This window comes from Oreochromis aureus, linkage group 3, assembly GCF_013358895.1.
Source record: "Oreochromis aureus strain Israel breed Guangdong linkage group 3, ZZ_aureus, whole genome shotgun sequence".
Taxonomy (NCBI): Eukaryota; Metazoa; Chordata; class Actinopteri; order Cichliformes; family Cichlidae; genus Oreochromis; species Oreochromis aureus.
Genome location: NC_052944.1, coordinates 42,299,474 through 42,319,256, shown reverse-complemented (window position 1 = coordinate 42,319,256; position 19,783 = coordinate 42,299,474). Strand labels below are relative to the sequence as shown.

Here is a 19,783-nt window from a genome sequence, read left to right as displayed (position 1 = left end):
GCTGCAGTGGCTCGATCAGACAAGACCTGGACTGTATTTAAATGGTGTAGCGGAATTTCAAGCAAGCTGTGCATATACATGTCTGCAAGCCTCAATGAACTGAAGCAACAGTGCAAAAAAGAGTATGTTAAAAATCCAACAATGTGAGAGACTGATAAAGGCATACAGAACTCAATCACTTAAAGTTAATTGAAAGGGGAAAAAGCCAGGAAGCAGGAGTTTGGTGGAATAGAGACTTATATATGATTCATTTCCAACTACAGCGTCAGTATTCTTATCAAATAGACCCTCTCCTTTAATAAACAAGATAGATGCATGTTTACTATATTTTAATTTGAGCTATTATGCTATTTTGTTTTCTTTCTATCTTGAGTTGTTCTTTCTTCCTTTATATGGATATTGAGCATTCTTTTATTCACTGTAATGATTGAAATTATTTTCCATTCAACTGGAAAATGGCCCAGTTTATTGATTTATTGTCTTAGGGCAGAAGGGAGATATTTTTATGTTTTTACATTTCAGGTTTAAGAAAACCATCCATTCTCTTCCACTTGTCCATAGCAGGCTCATGAGGGTAGCTGGGATAGGCCCTATTCATTGTAACTCAGTTTTATTTATATAGCACCAAATAACAGCAACAAGGTGCTTTATATTGTAAGGTAAAGAACCTACAAAGATACAAAGAAAACACAAACAACCCCTAAATCAAATGACTCCCTATGGGTAAGCCTGTGGTGAGGCAAGGTAAACCCTGGACAGGTTGCCAATCTTAGCAGGGCTGTTTAAAAACTAAGTTTAAGTTTCTTACATTTAAAATAATCATTTTGAAGAAAATGCAGTGTCTGTTATTGAGTAGCATTGTGTGTTTTTTTTAAATGTTTATTTGGAGAATAAAAACTAAATTTCAAGAATAACATATGGACTAAAGTCAACAAAGGAGCCCCATTGTTGACCTTTTGTTATCATTCTCTGCAGGTTTTTAATTGCACAGTCCACAAACAGAATCTTGCATAGAGCTCATAAAAAGTTGGACACAGCCCTGCACCACAGGCCTTGGAGTCCTGTCATACTGGTTTCTGATCATGTGTACTGTGGGTGCTGCTGCCACCTGTTGGTTATGTGACCGTGAATCCTAAAGCATTGGTAAATTTGTTGGCATTGCCAGGCATGACAAAATAAGAATGAACAATGAAGGTAGGGTTGGACCTCAAAGAGATACTTTGTGTTTTCTGGGGATCTCCAAAAATGGTTTCCTATCCCAGCAACGGGTATCTGAGTGTCACATCTGATGTAGTGTTGTTGGATTTTAAACATATTGTTCGACAAACTGTCTGTTCAGAAGAAAAAACACATGCAAAATAGTATTTACATGTTATTCTTTAAATGTAGATTTTATTCTCAAAATCAACAATTAAAAAAAGATAATACTACTCAACAATGCAGCCCATCGCCTAAAATTATAGTGTAATTGCAGCGCTAGATGGGGTGGATAAAATTAGTGTTTCTGTTCTGGGAGTACTCCAAAGTCAGTGACAAAAGAGTGCATGCAGTATAATTTGAAACTTTCAGTTGTTGACTCCATGATCTGCTTTACTTACATATATTTTAAAGAAAAAAAGTATGTCATGTATTTGGGAAATGGACACCATAACTCACTGGGTCTATTATGATGTTTTTTTTTTCTAAAATAATTTGTATGACTTAGAGCTAAGAATCAGTGTTGTAACATGACATATGACTTTTCTATTTTTGAAGGAAATCTTACAGGTGCAAAGATTCCCTTTCTTTTACTTATATTATTTTATTTTTGTATTTATTTTTTAAGCACAGCAGTAGAATTAAAACTCAATTATTCACAACATTAACAGGCAGGGAAGTCACTGTTGATTTAAGTCGTTTTATTACAGACACAGTGCGGACGTTTCCATGTGGTGTTGATCTGTAACAATAAACGGGACAGTCAGACTAAATCAATGAGTCAAACATTTTGATCCAAAGTTTGCCAGAGTACCTTGCCATCATAACAGGTTACAAAGACCTCTTATGAAAAGTAGTACAACTCCTGCAGTTGCCACATTTAAAAATGCCATCAGAACAAATAATGAGATTTTTTCATGACATGGCCTTTCTTCTGCTGGCTTTGGACCTGTGTGGAGAAAACAGACCATAAAATAAACAATTTGATCAAAACCACCAAAAGGGACGTAACAGTACAGGCACTGAAATCAGCCAATTGACAAATACAAACGCAAAAAGGAAAAAATCTAGAAATTAAAAATTATATTTAGACTTTAAGGGTAAGAATTGGGCTTGTTGTGCAGCAAGAAAGCTGTGTGATGCCACAGTTAGCAAATCTTTTTGCAGTTGATGAATGAGTCAACCCACCACCGTCTTTCAAAGGAAATCCTGAATTACCTTCAGTATCACCTGCAATCAAAGGTTTCTTTTTGTCCACCTTTATTTTTCTCACAATCATGTGCAGAGACGCAAAACCTGTATAAAACAAAGGTATACACAGGAAAGCTTAAACAATAGAAACAGAAAAAAACACTAGGTTCAAAAGTAGATGTAATAAAAAGACAAAACCAAATACATCAGTCAAAAATACTTTTTTTAGTGAATAGATGAATGTAAGTTGTTATGCTTTTTTTGATAAATGAAGCATGAAAAACTTGATTATGAATAAGAAATTTTGCCCCAAAAGATAAATGATTGCATTATGTACATCATGTTATTTAAAATTGTATATCTATAGCATGTATTTCCTGTGAGATGTCACCCTGTGTTGAAGTTCACACAATTTTAACTTAAATATGTCACGATGGGGTACTCCGGTGTGGTGAAGCGGTGGACCCAAATGCAGACAGGGAAGAAGACGGAGAGGAGACTTGAACCAAAAGCGAGCTGTTTTATTTAGGCTGGTAAACATGAACAAAGGCAAAAACAGGAGTGGCAACTAAACTGGAACCCATACTGGGAAAACTAAAAGACAACTGTGACAAAACAGTGACAACTATGAAGACTATGACTGCTCTGATTTCGACGACTCGACGTGGTAACACAGACGCTCTGACAAAGACTGAATGGAACACACAGGCTAAATACACACAAGGGCTGATCGGGGAAGTGGAAACACATGAACATAATGACACCACAGGGGAACTATAAAACTAAGCACACTGAACAAGGGAATACTAGACTTTCAAAGTACAACAGGAAACACAGAGACGTTGGCATGACATCACAAACTACACAACATGAAATACGCGGACAAAAAATACATGACAAACTAACTAGAGAAGACCAGAACAGACTTACAGAAGAGCACATAGATGGACCTAAACTAGAATACACTCAACTAAAAGCTAATAATGCAACACCAGAACTACACATATATTTATAATAAAACACACATTTACAAAAAGCACTCAAATTGCTGTGTCATAGAACCAGCCCGTGACAGAATAATTCCACAATTCACTGTAAATTTCTGACACCAAACCTTTTAGACGACTGAAGTGTGATGTATTGAAAAGGGTCCTCAGAACTGTGGATAAAGATTGTTGATTTACCTTTTGGTGGTCCAAATATCAGAGGTTTGAGTGAGACATAAGTGCTGTCTCCATCAGAGGTTCGACCCACACTCAAAACAAAGTTTTCTGAGGATGAAAATCTGAATTAGATGAAAATCTGAACATTGTAGCTACAGTCCAGTCGTAAAGAGATAAAGGAGTCAACTTACCATTTGTCTCGAGCCTCCATCTCTTCAGGCTGTTGTCGTAGTCAGCAGACACGTCACACCTGTAGCTTCCAGAGTCTTCAGCTGTGACTCTGGACAGATGAAGTCTGATTCGTCCTCCTCTCAGAGCGTCTCTGTCAGTCTGAACTCGTCCTGCAAACTGCTCATCCTGAGACTCAGAGTCCTCCACTCCTCTGATCATTTTAAACAAAATCTTAGTGGCGTCTGAGTGGAAAACACACATCATGTCAGCCAGAGACACGTCAGCTTGGAGCTGACTGTCCAGGCTGATGGTGATGTTGTCGTCCTCTTTGGCCTCAAAGACAGTCGGAGTCCTTTTCAAAACAAACGTCCCTGTTGAGAAGACACCACCTCATTACTGTGTGTTGATTTATCATTTTGATTTATTTATTTATTTGAATTTATCAAAAGATAACTGTGTTTAAATGTGAACACTCACAGACAGAGGACGCCAGGCTGAGAAACAGAAGGATCCTGATCATCTTCTCTCTGTGAGAATGAATCAGAGGAAGAACGTTTTAATAAATAACTTTTTTTAAAAAGACAATAAAAAGAAAAGTGAAATATTTCACATTTTTCATTAGCTAAAAACCACTGAGTGATTTCCCCACACAGAGTATACACAGACACAGTTTCTGTGCAGATAACCAGCACATGAATTAATGTACATCTATTATCCAAACCATGATCATAATTCTGTGCATGTTTCAGCAACAAGATTTAAAATGGTCTGTTGACATCAGAGTAGAGCTGGGCGATAAAACGATAACGATATGTATTGCGAAATAACTTTTTCTCGATAGAAAAATTAAACTATTGCGATAGACCTCATCTCTCTTGTCCTCTTAAAAAAAAAAAAAAAAAAGAACAGCCAATCCAAATTAAGTAGCGCAGAGCCGAACCAATCACAGCCGCAGCGTCACGTCACATGACTTGTTACGTACAGCACAAGCGCCAAGGCGCACATGTGTATTTGTTTTTGCAGCCGGTGTTCCAGATCTACTGGCGTTTAGATCAACTGGCGTTGGTCAAACAGATGTGTGGCAGTCTTGCGTTTCAGGAGCTGCTACCGACAAAACAGCAAAAAAAACGCCAAATATGTCATCCGTGACACTTGTGAGGTTATCTCAAACACACTCCGTCAGTCTTGATGCTGTTGAACAACAAAATGTTTAAAAATGTCGCGAGTTTACCTGGTGATATCCTCATGCTCGACACGATCGCGAAAACAGCAAACAATTAACACCACGCCGGTGTTGTTCACAGGACAGCGAGAATAAATGATCGGGAGACTCTTGCCGTCGTTATCGTTCCCCTCGCACGTTTTATTTCTCCGGTTTCAGCGTTTTATGCTCAAAACTAAAGCGTGCAGTTTACTTTGTGCACTAACATGGACTCGAATCAACCAGCGCCACCTCTGGCCAAGTGCCACAGCCTACAGCCAGATCAACTTGTGACACACATCTGCACCACGTTTGAATTCGTTTCATGCACAATACATGTGTACTTTTCAATTGTGTGTTTGTGCGTCATGCAAATAAACCTTTGAAATGAATGAAATCATACCATATATTTATTATTGGCCTACATTTGTACAAAATGCCAAATTATATACACAAAGTCATAGAAATCACCACTCCAATTGGTCATCATGATTTTAATATTCTCTTTTCCATAACAATGAAATACGCCTTGGACAAATATGACACATCAATAGTTCATTAGTGTTGTCACATCACATCCTGTAAGCATCTTCTGTCTGTGTCCTTTCTCTGAAAATGAATATTTCCAGCCAATATAGGCAGTCCATCAACATGGCTGGAGAGTTGGTTGTTGTATATAGTCTAAGTGTGGTTAATCTAATGAACATTTGTAAGGAGATGGCAGTTACTGTGAATTTACAGCAGATACACAGTGATTAGTAATAAACAGTCAGACAATGACTCTGACAATCTCATTCAATCTTGCAGATTTAATGCACCTTCTGCGGAAAGTGGTACCACACAGTGTGTGTGGACTTGCCCTGTGCAGAAGGCGACTACAAATGTTGTGGGTGCTAAATAAACAGAAAAATTGATCCCTGTTGTCTTTGCTTACTGATTGTTTTAGTGTTGACAATGCACATTGTTGGGATTGCATCTTTCAACATCTTTGTGGGTAGATTTGGATGTACCAGGGTAAGTGCAGCCACTCAGCCTCTACTCAATGTGATCATAGCAGCAGGTGCAGATGTGTCACAAGTTAATCTAGTAGTAGGTAGGCTATGGTACTTGGCCACAGGTGGCAGCAGTGGACATACCTCTATTTGAGACCTCTCCAGCTGCTATGACATAGCAGCTATGTGATATTGGATCTGCTAAAATTGAAGATCATATGCACGTTTTGGAAATTAAACCTTATAGTATGTTGAAAAACAGAAAAATGACATTGATTTTGTTGCAGGTAAATGTAAATCCACTCAGAACTGTCAAGAAACTGCAATAAAACAATAGCAACTTTATTTTCCATTAGATAAACATGTAGAACACAGACATACAACAGTTAGACTTTCCATAACTATTTTTAGGAACAATTATTAAAGGTTTTTCGTTCTTACAAGCACATTTCTTTTGAACTTGCCCAATGTTCTCAGTTTTTCAATGTTCAACATTTTCAATTTTGTCCACATGATGGACAGAATGTAACTGTGTGCTTTCTGCAGATGTACTTCTTGCATTTCTCACAAAATGTTCTCGTTTTAAAACAGGAATCTTCCTAACTAAGATTTAAAACAAAAGATTTCTACGTCTCCTCCAGTCTCACAAACAGATGACAAACCAAGTGACACACCTGAGTCACTGACTTTCTTCAATCCACTCACTCTCACTGGCTCCGTTTGTTACTAATCACTGTGTAACTGCTGTAAATTCACCATAACTGGCATCACCTTACAAATGTTCATTAGATTAACCACACTTATACAGACTGTATATAACAACCAACTCTCCATCCATGTTGATGGATTGCCTATATTGGCTGGAAATATTCATTTCCAGAGAAAGGACACAGACAGAAGATGCTTACAGGATGTGATGTGACAACACTAATGAACTATTGATGTGTCATATTTGTCCAAGGCGTATTTCATTGTTATGGAAAAAGAGAATATTAAAATCATGATGACCAATTGGAGTGGTGATTTCTATGACTTTGTGTATATAATTTGGCATTTTGTACAAATGTAGGCCAATAATAAATATATGGTATGATTTCATTCATTTCAAAGGTTTATTTGCATGACGCACAAACACACAATTGAAAAGTACACATGTATTGTGCATGAAACGAATTCAAACGTGGTGCAGATGTGTGTCACAAGTTGATCTGGCTGTAGGCTGTGGCACTCGGCCAGAGGTGGCGCTGGTTGATTCGAGTCCATGTTAGTGCACACAAAGTAAACTGCACGCTTTAGTTTTGAGCATAAAACGCTGAAACCGGAGAAATAAACCGTGCGAGGGGAACGATAACGACGGCAAGAGTCCCCCGATCATTTATTCTCGCTGTCCTGTGAACAACAGCGTGGTGTTAATTGTTTGCTGTTTTCGCGATCGTGTCGAGCATGAGGCTATCACCAGGTAAACTCGCGACATTTTTAAACATTTTGTTGTTCAACGGCATCAAGACTGACGGAGTGTGTTTGAGATAACCTCACAAGTGTCACAGATGACACATTTGGCGTTTTTTTGCTGTTTTGTCGGTAGCAGCTCCTGAAACGCAAGACTGCCACACATCTGTTCGACCAACGCCAGTTGATCTAAACGCCAGTAGATCTGGAACACCGGGCCGCCCAGGTAATGAAGGAAATGAGTTTGCCGACTACAGAAAAATCAACCGAGAGCGTGAGCGAAGGTTACCGAAGAAAAAACAGATGATGGTTCCAATGCTGGAGAGATTGTCAAACGGAAGGGCCACAGAAGTTCCGTAGTGTGAAGGTATTTCGGCTATTTAAGTCTGACAAAAAAACAAAGTAGCGCACTGTAAATTGTGCCGAAAGCAAGTCTGGATATACAATAAAGCGGTGCATGCTCAATCTCTGACTGAAAGCGCTAATTCGTCATTCGGCTTTTGTCAGACTAAAGTAACTGTTAAAACTGTTTGAAAAGCTAAGCTATACAACAAGGAGAGATTGATGCTACGTCCACACGTACCCGGGTATTTTTTGAAAACGCAGATTTTTCTATGTGTTTGCACCTTTCGTCCACACGTAAACGGCGTTTTCAGTCACTGAAAACGGAGATTTCTAAAAACGCCTGCCAGGGTGGATATTTTCGAAAACTCCGTTTTTGCATTTACGTGTGGACAAGAAAAACGGAGAAAACGCAGCGTCAAAGGTGTGCGCCTTTTTTGACGTCACACTGTGCGCCACGTTATTGTTTCGGTGAAATGAATTTCTACAATACTGTTACTGTTAATTGTACTCTCTGCAGTGTTTAAATGCTTACATATACACACATAGTTACTGTCCCTCCACACATACGACTCGGTTCTGTTTCTATGCCCCATCTTTGTTTACTATTTCCTACCGAGGCTTCTAGACTTCTGATTGGCCAACATTTCTACGGTTAGGAATATATCGCCACCTGTTGCTTTGGCATGTTCCTAGCAGCGTTTTCCTTCATTTTTACGTTTACGTGTGGACGGATTATTTTTAAACGAAAACGGAAAATCTCCGTTTTCAAAAATACCCGTACGCGTGTGACGTAGCCTGAGAATTTCCTTTTAGTTCTCAGTTTATTTGATATTGACAAAAGTTAGTCAATTTTGTCTGTTCTTCTGTAAAACGACCTAAGATTTATTTTTAGACTTAAAAAACTTAAAATTTTGTTTCTAAGTGGAATTGACAATTTAGTGGTCTGTTTTGTTTGTTCTATTTTGAAACTTAAACGCTTTAGCGGCTGCCTTTTGTGTAGTTTACAATATTTGGCTTTATCTGAAACTGAAGTCTCATGTTCCTTAAGTACATCTACCCTGTTGAACTTATTATGGGAAATAAATATTTTAATTAAAACAAGCTGCTAATTATTTCACATTTTACTTGTGAGGAACGGCACATTTAAATCTTACAAATATAGTTATTTGGCTTATATCGTGATATATATCGTTATCGCCTGAAATGAAAAAAACATATCGTGATATGAAAAAATCTTATATCGCCCAGCTCTACATCAGAGTGAAGTGTATTTTTCAGTGTTGCTCCAATAACATGTTTAGATGTTTTTAGGCTGAGTTTTCTACCTGTCCTTGCGTTTCTCCGTCTGTGGCAGGTGTCTCTACGAACCATGAGCTCCTCTCTACGACTGTGGAAGAACATGTAAAGTTTTCATGTTGACTTTACTGGGTGTGCTAAAGTGACACTGTAATGCACCTGTATTACAATGACCTGTAAAAGGAAAAAAAGAAAAGAAAAACAAGTTCAGCTCATCAGACCGGACAGGATAAGGTGACCCTGAATCCTCTCTTAGTTATGCTGCAGTAGGCCTAGGCTGCTGTGGGATTCCCATGATGCATTGCATGTTTCTTCTTCAGTCACCTCTATTTCGCTCACTGTGTTTCTGCTAGAGGTTTCTTCCTGTTAAAAGGGAGTTTTTCCTTTCCACTGTTGCCAAAACACTTCTCATAAGAGGTCATATAATAGTTGCAGTTTTCTCTGTTTTCTCCAAAAGTTGATTCCGTTCATCTGGACGTAGCGTTTTCAGTGGGAGAAATTTTTCGTCACTCATGCAAGTGACTTCTTCAGTCTCAGCTGACTGCAGGTTTCCCCAATCTTATAAACAGTACAGTACTGTTTGTTTGTTTTTTTTATTTAATATTATTGTAGGGTCTTTGCCTTACAATATAAAGCACCTTGACGTAACTGTTGTCTTGATTTGGTGCTATATTAATGAAACTGAATTGAATTGAAGCTGAACATTAGCGGGGTCGATGGTCAGTAGAAAAATAAATGAGGTCAACACGGCCTCAAAGGGACATGAAGGTCAAGGGATCTGTGTTGGTTTTAAGTTTCCTTATTTATGTTTTTACCGTGTCATGTCGTTAATTCAGATAAACAACAAAAGCAAAGCAACATAATAATAACAATAATAGTAATAGAACTACTATTATTATTATTCCTATTATTATAGCCTAAGCATTAGTGGCACTATAGACACCACTGTGCCCTGTTTACATCCTGTTTGCTTTTCCGACGCTGCCTGAAACTGATCATGCTTTGCCCACATACCATACGGTCTCTTTTAAAAAGGCGCCTGCACCAAAAAATAAACAACAAGAGCACACACGTTCACACAGGATGTTTTAAAGTCTACTTGTTTGTAGGAGAGCGACCGGCGATCTGTCCACTTTCTGATTGACTTAATGAGCTGAAAGAAAAAACAACAGCCTGAATGCTTCAGATAAAGAAGAAGTTTCAGCTCACTGTTAAACCTGTCTATTCAGACACGTGACAAACACAAAGTGTCAAAACTGCTAATTCCAGTCACACCCCTGCTTTACAGACTGTGAGTAAACATTTACATTACAGTAAAGTGGACATGTCACTTTTTTTGGACCTGCTTCTTTACTACCTACACTCAAAGACATTTTAAAGATAAATAAATAAACCCTGCTCATAAAATAACAGGTACATTTATTCAAATGAAACAGGAACACAACAAAACCAACAAGAGAATCAAATGCAAACTCTTGTTGTCACTTCCTCTCTCAGTAGATTTGTATTCAGCTTTACTTTCAAGCCACGACAACATAAGATAACATGTACTCAGCACTTCTCCTATCAGTGAGGTGAGGCATTTGTGGCAAGTGACCGCTTATTTTTGTTTGTTTCATTTTTTCTTTCAGTTTTAGTTAAAGGTCAATAACTCCGCCCTACCAGTGAACACAGCAGTAAAACTGGATCAGAGCAGCTGACAAACTGTTACGCACTTTATTTGAGTTTTACAGTCTCATCTGTTACTTAGTTTTAGGAGGTTTATTTGTATGAAGTGTTCAAGGATCCAACAACTGTTTAGAAAACTTTGTAAGCAAAATGTGTTCATACAGAGATTTACATTTATATTATTTATAACTCTGTCTGTAAGAACAGGAGTAATGACAGTTTATAATTGTTGCCCATCTGGTAGAATTTATGTGTAACCATTACATTCTCAGAAATCAAATCGAAGACATGAAGTTTATGTATTTTATTCTGTGTTGTTTCAACAAAATCCAGGTTCAGGTTACTTTATTTGGAGCCATAGGTAAATTTGTTCTGCAGTCATGAATCCCCCATCCTCACATGCACACTCTTAATACAGCTATAACAGACAACAGTTGAACAGTTGCACGCAGTACACATGACGACGAAGAAAAACAACACAAAACTATAATTTGTATGAGCAATGGATGCTATAACAAAGCTATTTTTTAAACCTTGCTGATTTCCATTTTGGGACCAAAAACCGTCACCCAAAAGGAAGAAACTGAATCTGAGCCGTCAAGTAAAAAACTGAACGAGCCAACAGCTGTAACTGTCAGAGATTAGGAAGGTTCAGCTGTGGTTCACCAATCAGCCTGTTACGCCACCAAAGAAAAACATAAAGCAGATTCAATGAAGGGTAGATATAAATAAAATCATTGTGGTTTTATCAATGTAGAAACAAGAAAGCCTTCTCAAACATGAGAGAGCTTCTTGTTTTCAGTTTGCTTTAAAAAGAAGCTTTGAATCAATAACTGTTCCAGGATATTTATGACACTGAACACACTCCACAATCTGAATTTCAATAAAAGTGACTTTGGGTGTATCATAGGTTTTTTTAAAATTAATTATCATACCTTTAGTCTTAGACTTAGTCTTGCTCAACTGAATGCAGGACTAATCACAGCATTTGACAAACTCAGCAAGAACTGGGCCATGGCTGGATCTATTTTCCTGTGCAGCCTGAAAGTTGTCTGCATACTTTAAAATGGCCCTATTTTCAAACTTACCCTAACACATATTTGTATACATTTGTATATAGGATAAATGATAAGGGTGAGAGCACAAATCCCTGTCGAGGAGCAGACCTGGTTGGACAGGACCCTATTTACCCGTACACTTTGGGTCCTGTTAACTAAAAAGTCAAGAATCCAACGGACAAGATTTTTATTCATGTTCACAACATTTGACTACAACAAGTGGTTCACTAAGAAAACTCAGCTGACCTCCAGCTCAATGCCTCATACCAGACTGTGACCCCACCATCATAAACCTGCATCTAACCTGACAGTAAAACTAAAACCAGTCCCTGACTCTTTGTCGTGTCTCTGGATTCCCCAGCAAATGACAGCAAATGACTGAAGGCACAGAGAGGAGGGTAAAGGTGTTACAAAAAACTCAGAGAGATGACAATTCATATCTCAGCTTATATTTCATGTTGGGGTTCTTAAATTCACAGCATGGAGCAATTTTTACACACACAAACAGTGAAGGTCACAAACCTGAAAGACACAACATACTAGATACTGCTGGATACTCAGTCCCTTATACTGGTGCCTGAGGAGGCTGCAGTCATGTGTACTGTAAGCGCTGCTGTCACCAATTTGCTTTCAAGGTGTTGTGGAATTGCTGATTTAAAATTCCTGTTGGCGTCTGTATGCATGACAAACTGGACCATGAATAGATGCTTTTTGTTTGTACTGATGGAAAATCTGACACGGATACAACCTCAATTTCATCTTCAAATGAAGTTTATTCAAACAATATCTATATTATATCTATATCTAGATAGATAGATAGACTACAGTCAGTGTAGCAGAGGCAGGATTTGATACAGAGGAGCTTGTAATGAAGCACTAGCTTCACTATTGAGCACTATTGAGCTGAGTTTGGGTGGGGTGCTCAGTACTGACATTTCCACACTGTGTCGAGCTTTCTAAGCTAAGATGTTTGGAAGCACTGCTCCAAGGTGTGGGTCAAAACACCCACGTCACGTGACCATGGCTAACTGCGGCATTGGGACTTCACTCAAGTTGAAACAGGTGGTGTACCTACAGCTTCCAGGCAGGTGAGGCACGGGGAATAACATTTTCTTTTATGAACCTGAGTCATGTTTTTTACAGCGCACACACATGTCAGGAATAAAACAATATCTGATCTCATTATTGTTTTTGCTGTGGATTGTAAAGATCAATACAGACTATCCAATCACTGAAATGCAGAGTGTCATTAAATAAATATTGGCACGGAGAGAGACAGAGGTGCTCTGTGCTGTAAATTTATTAAATGATCTGAAAAGAAACTTTCAGTGTCACAATAAAAGAGGCAGACATTTCTCAGTTTTCTATTTTTCTCTATTGTTCCAACTTTCAGTAGAAAATGCTCTATAAAGTCTGTTGGGAAACCCAGCAGTGACACCTGGTGGTGAAGAAGTTAATTACAGTCACAGGACTTGTTGCCTTTCCAGCTCCGATTTAATTGCTGACTCCGCGGCTTACCGTGCACTGGACATTTCCTTCTACCACACACATACACACCACGCATATACACCCCATGTCCAGCAGGATTTCTATGAATAATAAACTATTTAACCCTGACATCCCTTCTCCTTCTCCTGATCCTCTAACAGGAAACTAAGTCCATGCTGTTTCCGCTTCAGCCAGCTGCACTTAATGTTTGAGTTTCCCCCACATACTGCTCAGTCAGAAACTCAAGGACGATTCATCCTGCAGAAAAGCAAAAAAAAAAAAAAAAAAAAAAAAATCCATTAATTGCACATGGCCTAATTCGTACTAATTCTCAAGAAAATATTAATATTATTTTTTTATTATTCCAACTGTTGTGACGTGAAATCTCATACATGCAGGTTCAATATGAATAAATCATCATGTACCAGATATGGTTTCCAGAGCAGTAATATATTACTACTACTACTACTAATAATAATAATAATGAAGTTGGTCAGAGGGCCCGGTGGCGCCAGTGTCCGGCAGCCTCGCCTCTGTCAGTGCGCCCCAGTGCAGCTGTGGCTACAATGTAGCTTGCCATCACCAGTGTGTGAATGTGTGTGAATGGGTGGATGACTGAATGTGTAAAGCGCTTTGGGGTCCTTAGAGACTAGTAAAGCGCTATACAAATACAGGCCAAGTTTCTTTAACCTCCTTGAACAGCCTCTGAATGTGTTTCCTCAGGTTGAAAAGCTGTTGGTCAGTGTGAAATGGACTGTCGCGATTAAACAGTAACAGTAACAGCAGGGCTCAGCCAGGATGACTCAGTTAATCCTGCAGGCGCCTCACCTGCCTGGAAGCAGCAGGTAAGCGAGGCCACCTGGCGAATTTGTGGCGGAGTGCACCAAAACCGCAATTAACCACCATCACGTGACCTGGGTGTTTCCAAACATACTTTGGAGCCGTGTTTCCAAACATGACACAGTCTCCTTGTTAGTATAGCTTAAGGGAATTTAACCGAGCAAAAATAAATCAAAACCTATGAGTAAAGTAAACTAAAAACACAAACAAGAAATTCAAAACCACAAAATTAACTAACACTAGAGACTAAATAAAAACCCCGATAGTAAATAAAATCAAATAAAAAAAACCAAAACATTGAAGAATAAGTTTGATCAAAAACCCAAAGTACCTGAAAAATAAGGAGTTAAAGGAATTGAAACCGGTTAAAGCCAGTTAACTTTACACACTATCTGCCAGTTACGACGAATACTGGCATTTGATCGGACGGTTTGATCAGCAGGACCTGTTATTTGTCTCACGCGCACTAGACAAACATTGTGGGTGCGGATGTTTTCGAAAACAGCTTAATTGTAATAGATGACGGCTGTCCCCACAGTCCGCATTACAGTGATGCGCAAACAACACTGACAAAGGCAAACCGAACTCTTCCTCGCGTTAATAACAACAGTTAACCCTTTCGACTACACAGGAATACAAGCACATGGACACGTTGTCTTCCCCGATGTGTAAAAACTGTCTTAAAGTTGCATCTCCAGCGTCAGACCGAAAAATATCATAAAAATAAAATTTTAGCTCATGTATCTGTCATAAAAAATAAGCTTAACAGTGAGTTTGTGATATCTAAATAACCGGAATATCAAGAAAGGCGGAGGAAAAAAGAGGAAAAAAGAAATAAAAACTCAGTCGAATTAAGAATGACTTGATTGGTAGCTGGGAAGGCAACGTTTACAGAGGGCGGGGCTTCACTGTCCCGGCTCACTGAAGACGACAGCGGTATATCTGATAGAGGAAACCGTAGGAGCATGAAGTTTGTTTTTGTGCTCTATTTGTGTGTTTCCTTTTTTTCATTTGTGAGGATGTAGCGCCGTCCTTCACTCGCTCAGCAGCACCAGAGTTTTATTCCCACGGTGCCCTGTCCACAGTCATCGCAGGGTAAGCGGGTAAGCGCTGTTTCTCGGTGATTTCTTGGTCATTTTCACCTGCAGTATCTTGTACTTCTGCTCTGAAGGACGCTGTCTTTTTATTCATTCATTAAACGGTTGGATCGTCTCAGTAAGGAGAGAAAAAAAAGGACTTGCATCGATTGGCTTGGGGAGGAAAGGATGTGCAACAGGTTTGGATTAAGGATAGAGGTGGAAATGTGCTGGCGAGTGAAGGTGGTGTTGAAGAGGTTGGAAGGGGTACTTTGAGGAGAATGAAGAAAAATGAGAGAGAGCTGGGGGAGGAGTGATGGATGACGGTTGGTGATTCAGGAAACGCAAAGTGTTAATAAAGAGGAAGTGAGGGCAGCTGGGAAGGGGATGGAGAGTGGAAGTGCACGTGGCCCAGATGGCAAACCTGTGCAGGTGTGGAGATGTCTGGCAGAGAGAGAGAGAGAGAGAGCAGTGGAGTTTTTGACCTGACTGTTGAACACAATCATTGAGGGCGAACCAGAACAAATGTGCTGATTTTCCAAGAACAAGGGTGATGTACAGGTGGCTCAAGCTGATGAGGCACACCGTGAAGATATGGGGAAAAGTTGTTGATGATCAGTGAGCAGTAGGCTTCATGCCAAGAAAGAGCTTCTTGTTTGCAGTGATGATGAAGAGGCTGACAGATGAGGTCAGGCAGGAGTGTCTGTGGACTGTGATGTTTGCAGACCACATAGTGATCTGTAGTAAGAGTAGAGCAGGTGGAAGAGAGGTGGAGGGATGCTCTGGATAGAAGTTGAATGAAAGCCAGTAGAAGTAAGTCAGTGTGTGTGAATGAGAAGGAGGCGGATGTAACACTGAAGGTAGATGAGTTTTAAATACCATCCAAAGCGAAAAACAAGAGAAGCGAGGAAGTGCGTGCAGGAAGGGTGGAGTGGGTGGAGATGAGTGTCAGAGGTGATTTGTGGGAGGACCGCAGCTAGAGTGAAATGACATTTTTCTTTACCCCAAATAAATATGCTGTTCTTCCAGCAGCTGTATTCAATAATCGGAGTCAACAAGACCAAAGAAGGAAATGTCCCGTCAGTACAGTAGATAACACATTTCATTCACTTCCTGTTTCCTAAAACTGTACGCGTTGCATTAAAAAGCACACTGCCGTTACCCTTTTGTGTCGACACCGAGATGTGAAGCAAGAACAAGAATTAACTTTAGTAATAATGTGGTTTACAAATTTGCAATAACAATCATGCAGTGAGAAAATAGTCTTTTGTTTATGTACATGCATCTGTTATCCTTTAATATTACAGAAAACAAATACTAATCCTTTTGAGAACTGAGAGGAATCCAGTGTTATGTGAGGGGAGGGGGGGCATGCAAACTCCACAGAGTAAGACCGAGCTGAGCAGATGGTTTTGTTTTTCAGTTGTTATGGTTTTAAAAATAATTTAGAAGCAGAAATAAAAGAAAAGTCTAAAATTCTGCTGCAGGTTTCTGCTCCTAAAATCTAACTTTGGATTCCTACACAGTCAAACTAAAGCTGTGGCAGCAGGCTGCTGCTGCTGCTCCTGCTGCTGCTGCTTTCATTTCATTTGCCTGTCAAATCAACACACAGAGGCCTGATGAAGTCATGTCTGTGTTATTGATGAGAACACCTGCCTTATGCTACAAAGTGAGTCTGTCTCACCCAGGGTGTCTTCCCCTTATCTGCACTAACACTGCCCACTAGAATAAATGGGCCCTGATTCACTCATCACACGAGGGCCTCAGTGATGACCGATCACTTTGAAATGGGAGACACATTGAACGAAGAGAAGAGAAATGACAGCATCGATCGCATCGCATTCATATCGATCTGACACCAATACCAGTGTCGACATGGATACTATTAATATTAATAGTTCGATCTATCTGCTGATCCCTACCATGTACTGGCCACTGACTGATGCCTTTAAAAGGCCATGGTAACATTTTTTTTCTCCCAGAGGCTGAAGGGAATGATGTGTTGCACAGCTGTGGTGAGTGACATCATAATAGCTCTGTGGCTGTTTGAGTCTCTACGAACTTGAGAAGCCAAAGCTAGAAAGTGTTGATTTATTTTTACTTTTCCAAACCTACCTCAAGTGCTTTTTTTGTTTTAATAACTTTTTTTGTAATAATCTTTGTCCTGGAGTTTTCTTTTAAGTTGATGCTAACATGTTACTTTAACAAGAAGGACCTGAAGCACACAGTCAAAGTCGAGCTATATTTCTTTGCAGTGTTTGCTACCTTTGTTGCTTCACACCACACACCAATCCTGTCAGGTCCTGTTAACCTACTGAAATGTGGAATGCATGACCAGGTGATGATAAACAGCTATGCGGGTTAGCCTCCCCTGAAACCACACCCTGAACCTGCTGCTCCATGGTTGCATAAGCAGGATTCTGACTTCTACTGAAGTAAACAGACTAAATATTTGTTTCAGCACCTGGTGACCGAGTTAACGTTACTTCTAACAAGATCATGAACAGGATCAGATGTTGTAATTAGTGAATGAAGTCTTCTTGCTGTATTGACTGACCTTTGACCTCATGTGTTGATGACTCTTCACCTCTGTCTCCTCTCACAGGGAGAAGATGATTTGCAGGATCCTGCTGCTCATCATCCTCACCTCATGTGTCTCTGGTTAGTTTACAGCTTCACTTTATGAACTCCAAATAAAGCTCAACAACAGATTTGTTCCAGTTCTCAGTGTGTCTGCTCCTCTCTTTCCCTCTCTGTCTCCTCAACAGGATCATTTGTAGTCAATGTGACACAGACCTCCTATCAGGCAGAGGAGAACCACAACATCACACTGGAGTGGACGTTCACCACCAACCCTGACAACTCCACAAACTCTGCTTCCATCATCTGCCAACAGATGACTAATTATAAAACCTTTGGCTTCTATCATGTGTCCAATGATGTTGAGGTGTCAGAGTCTCAGGATGAAAAGTTTTCAGGACGAGTCCAGAGTGACAAAGACGCCCTCAGAGAAGGACGAATCAGACTTCAACTGTCCAGACTCAGGACTGATGACTCGGGTCTGTACCTGTGTGAGGTGAAAACCGAGTATGATTATGGCTTTGATTATTGTCGACTCAGCATACACGGTAAGAAAGTTAAAGCAGTTCTCCATTCAGACATTCAGAAACCAACAAAGAATATTTGTTTTCCTAAAAAAAACATAATAGGATCTGTTTTTATGCTAAATATACATTTGAATAACAGCATAAATATATAAAAACAGTACAAATTGTTTTTATAAAGATTCAAAATGAGATGAACTTCCTCCTGCCTTTGCCTTAAAGATCGAAGTAATACAAATGCTCAAAGCATAAAGTCTGCAAATAGCTGTATTTTTTTCTGCCTGAAGGATACTGTGTCTGCATGTCAGAACCTTTAAAGGTTTTTTGCTTTTTTTTAAGCTGGACTAAAGAGTAGAAATGATAATTTCCAATGTTTAAGGCACAGGTGTTGAACTCCAGGCCTCAAGAGTCAGTGTCCTGCAGGTTTTAGATGTGTCCTTGACCCAACACAGCTGATTCAAATGGCTAAATTACCTCCTCAACATGTCTTGCAGTTCTCCAGAGGCCTGGTAATGAACTAATCATTTGATTCAAGTGTGGTGACCCAGGGTGAGATCTAAAACCTGCAGGACACCGGCCCTCGAGGCCTGGAGTTCAACACCCAAGGTTAAAGGGGTTATATGTCACTGTACTGATATACAGTTGACTACTTGGTTCCCTTTAACTTCATATTTATCAATTCTGCTATATAAGAGAGCAGCAGGGCCTGTCAGTAATCTTATTGTTCATCGAGTTCTTTATGCTCCAATTGTTATCAAAGTTTTTTGTTGTTTCTTTATGATGTTTCAGAACAGGAGCTGCCAACAGCTACCAATGATATCAAAATATTCTCTCTTCATTTTTCTCTCCTTTGCAGCAGCTGCTGTTCCATCAGCACACACCTGGATGCAGAGGACGGTCCTCTACACTGCACTGGGACTGGAACTGACAGCTTTACTTGGCCTTGCAGTTTTACTGGTTAATCGTTTCTGTGCCTTAAGATGTCATACTCGGCTGAGAAGATACAAAAATTTTATTTAAATGTTTAACAGGAGCTTTGTGGTGTCAATTTGCACTAAGAGAAACTAAAAGCAGGGCTAAGAGGGAGCCATGGGAGCCATTTCTATACGGACGAGCCGTCAGAGCATCAGGCAGAAAACCTGAAGTTCAAGAATCCAAGACAGCATAATGTCTGTTTGAAGTACCAGAAAGCCTCATTGTGATATGAAGTGCTTATTATGTGCTCATGTATCACTGCAGAAAGGATGATGATGTAGGTTATGCTCCCATGTGTGTCCTGTATTTCTAAGCTGGACTCATCCTGCCACCAAATGGGAACTTTAAAAAAAACAAAAAACAACTTCTGCTCTCTTCAGTTTGTACAGCCTTTAATCCACCAGAGGATTTAGCCTATAAATACGCTGTTTTCCCATCAGCTGTATTCAGTGGTTAAACTTTAACAAGTGCCTGGAGTCAACAAGACCAAAGAAGGAAATGTGCTGTTATTTAATCCTGACAGTAGGGACTGGACTTTGTTACGGCAGATAACACACCTCATTTGCTTC

General features: G+C 39.6%; 2 protein-coding genes across 3 annotated transcripts in view; both read right to left on the bottom strand.

Annotated features, from left to right (window-relative positions):
• Positions 1 to 19,783, bottom strand: part of LOC120439369 — a 115,622-nt gene that overhangs the window by 80,834 nt on the left and 15,005 nt on the right. The window lies entirely within an intron of this gene.
• LOC116324318 lies at positions 1,884 to 10,164 on the bottom strand. 2 transcript variants are annotated; one of them, XM_039610292.1, is made up of 8 exons: positions 10,105 to 10,164; positions 9,035 to 9,179; positions 4,200 to 4,249; positions 3,743 to 4,093; positions 3,573 to 3,659; positions 2,416 to 2,493; positions 2,012 to 2,146; positions 1,884 to 1,939 (listed from the first exon to the last, which is right to left on the bottom strand). In XM_039610292.1, the coding sequence occupies exons 3-7, from the start codon at positions 4,240 to 4,242 to the stop codon at positions 2,019 to 2,021; spliced, it is 687 nt and encodes a 228-aa protein (XP_039466226.1). In that variant the 5' UTR covers positions 4,243 to 4,249; positions 9,035 to 9,179; positions 10,105 to 10,164; the 3' UTR covers positions 1,884 to 1,939; positions 2,012 to 2,018. The 2 variants fall into 2 exon arrangements, with proteins under 2 accessions (XP_039466226.1, XP_039466227.1); XM_039610293.1 differs by lacking the exons at positions 9,035 to 9,179; positions 10,105 to 10,164 and adding an exon at positions 4,954 to 5,137.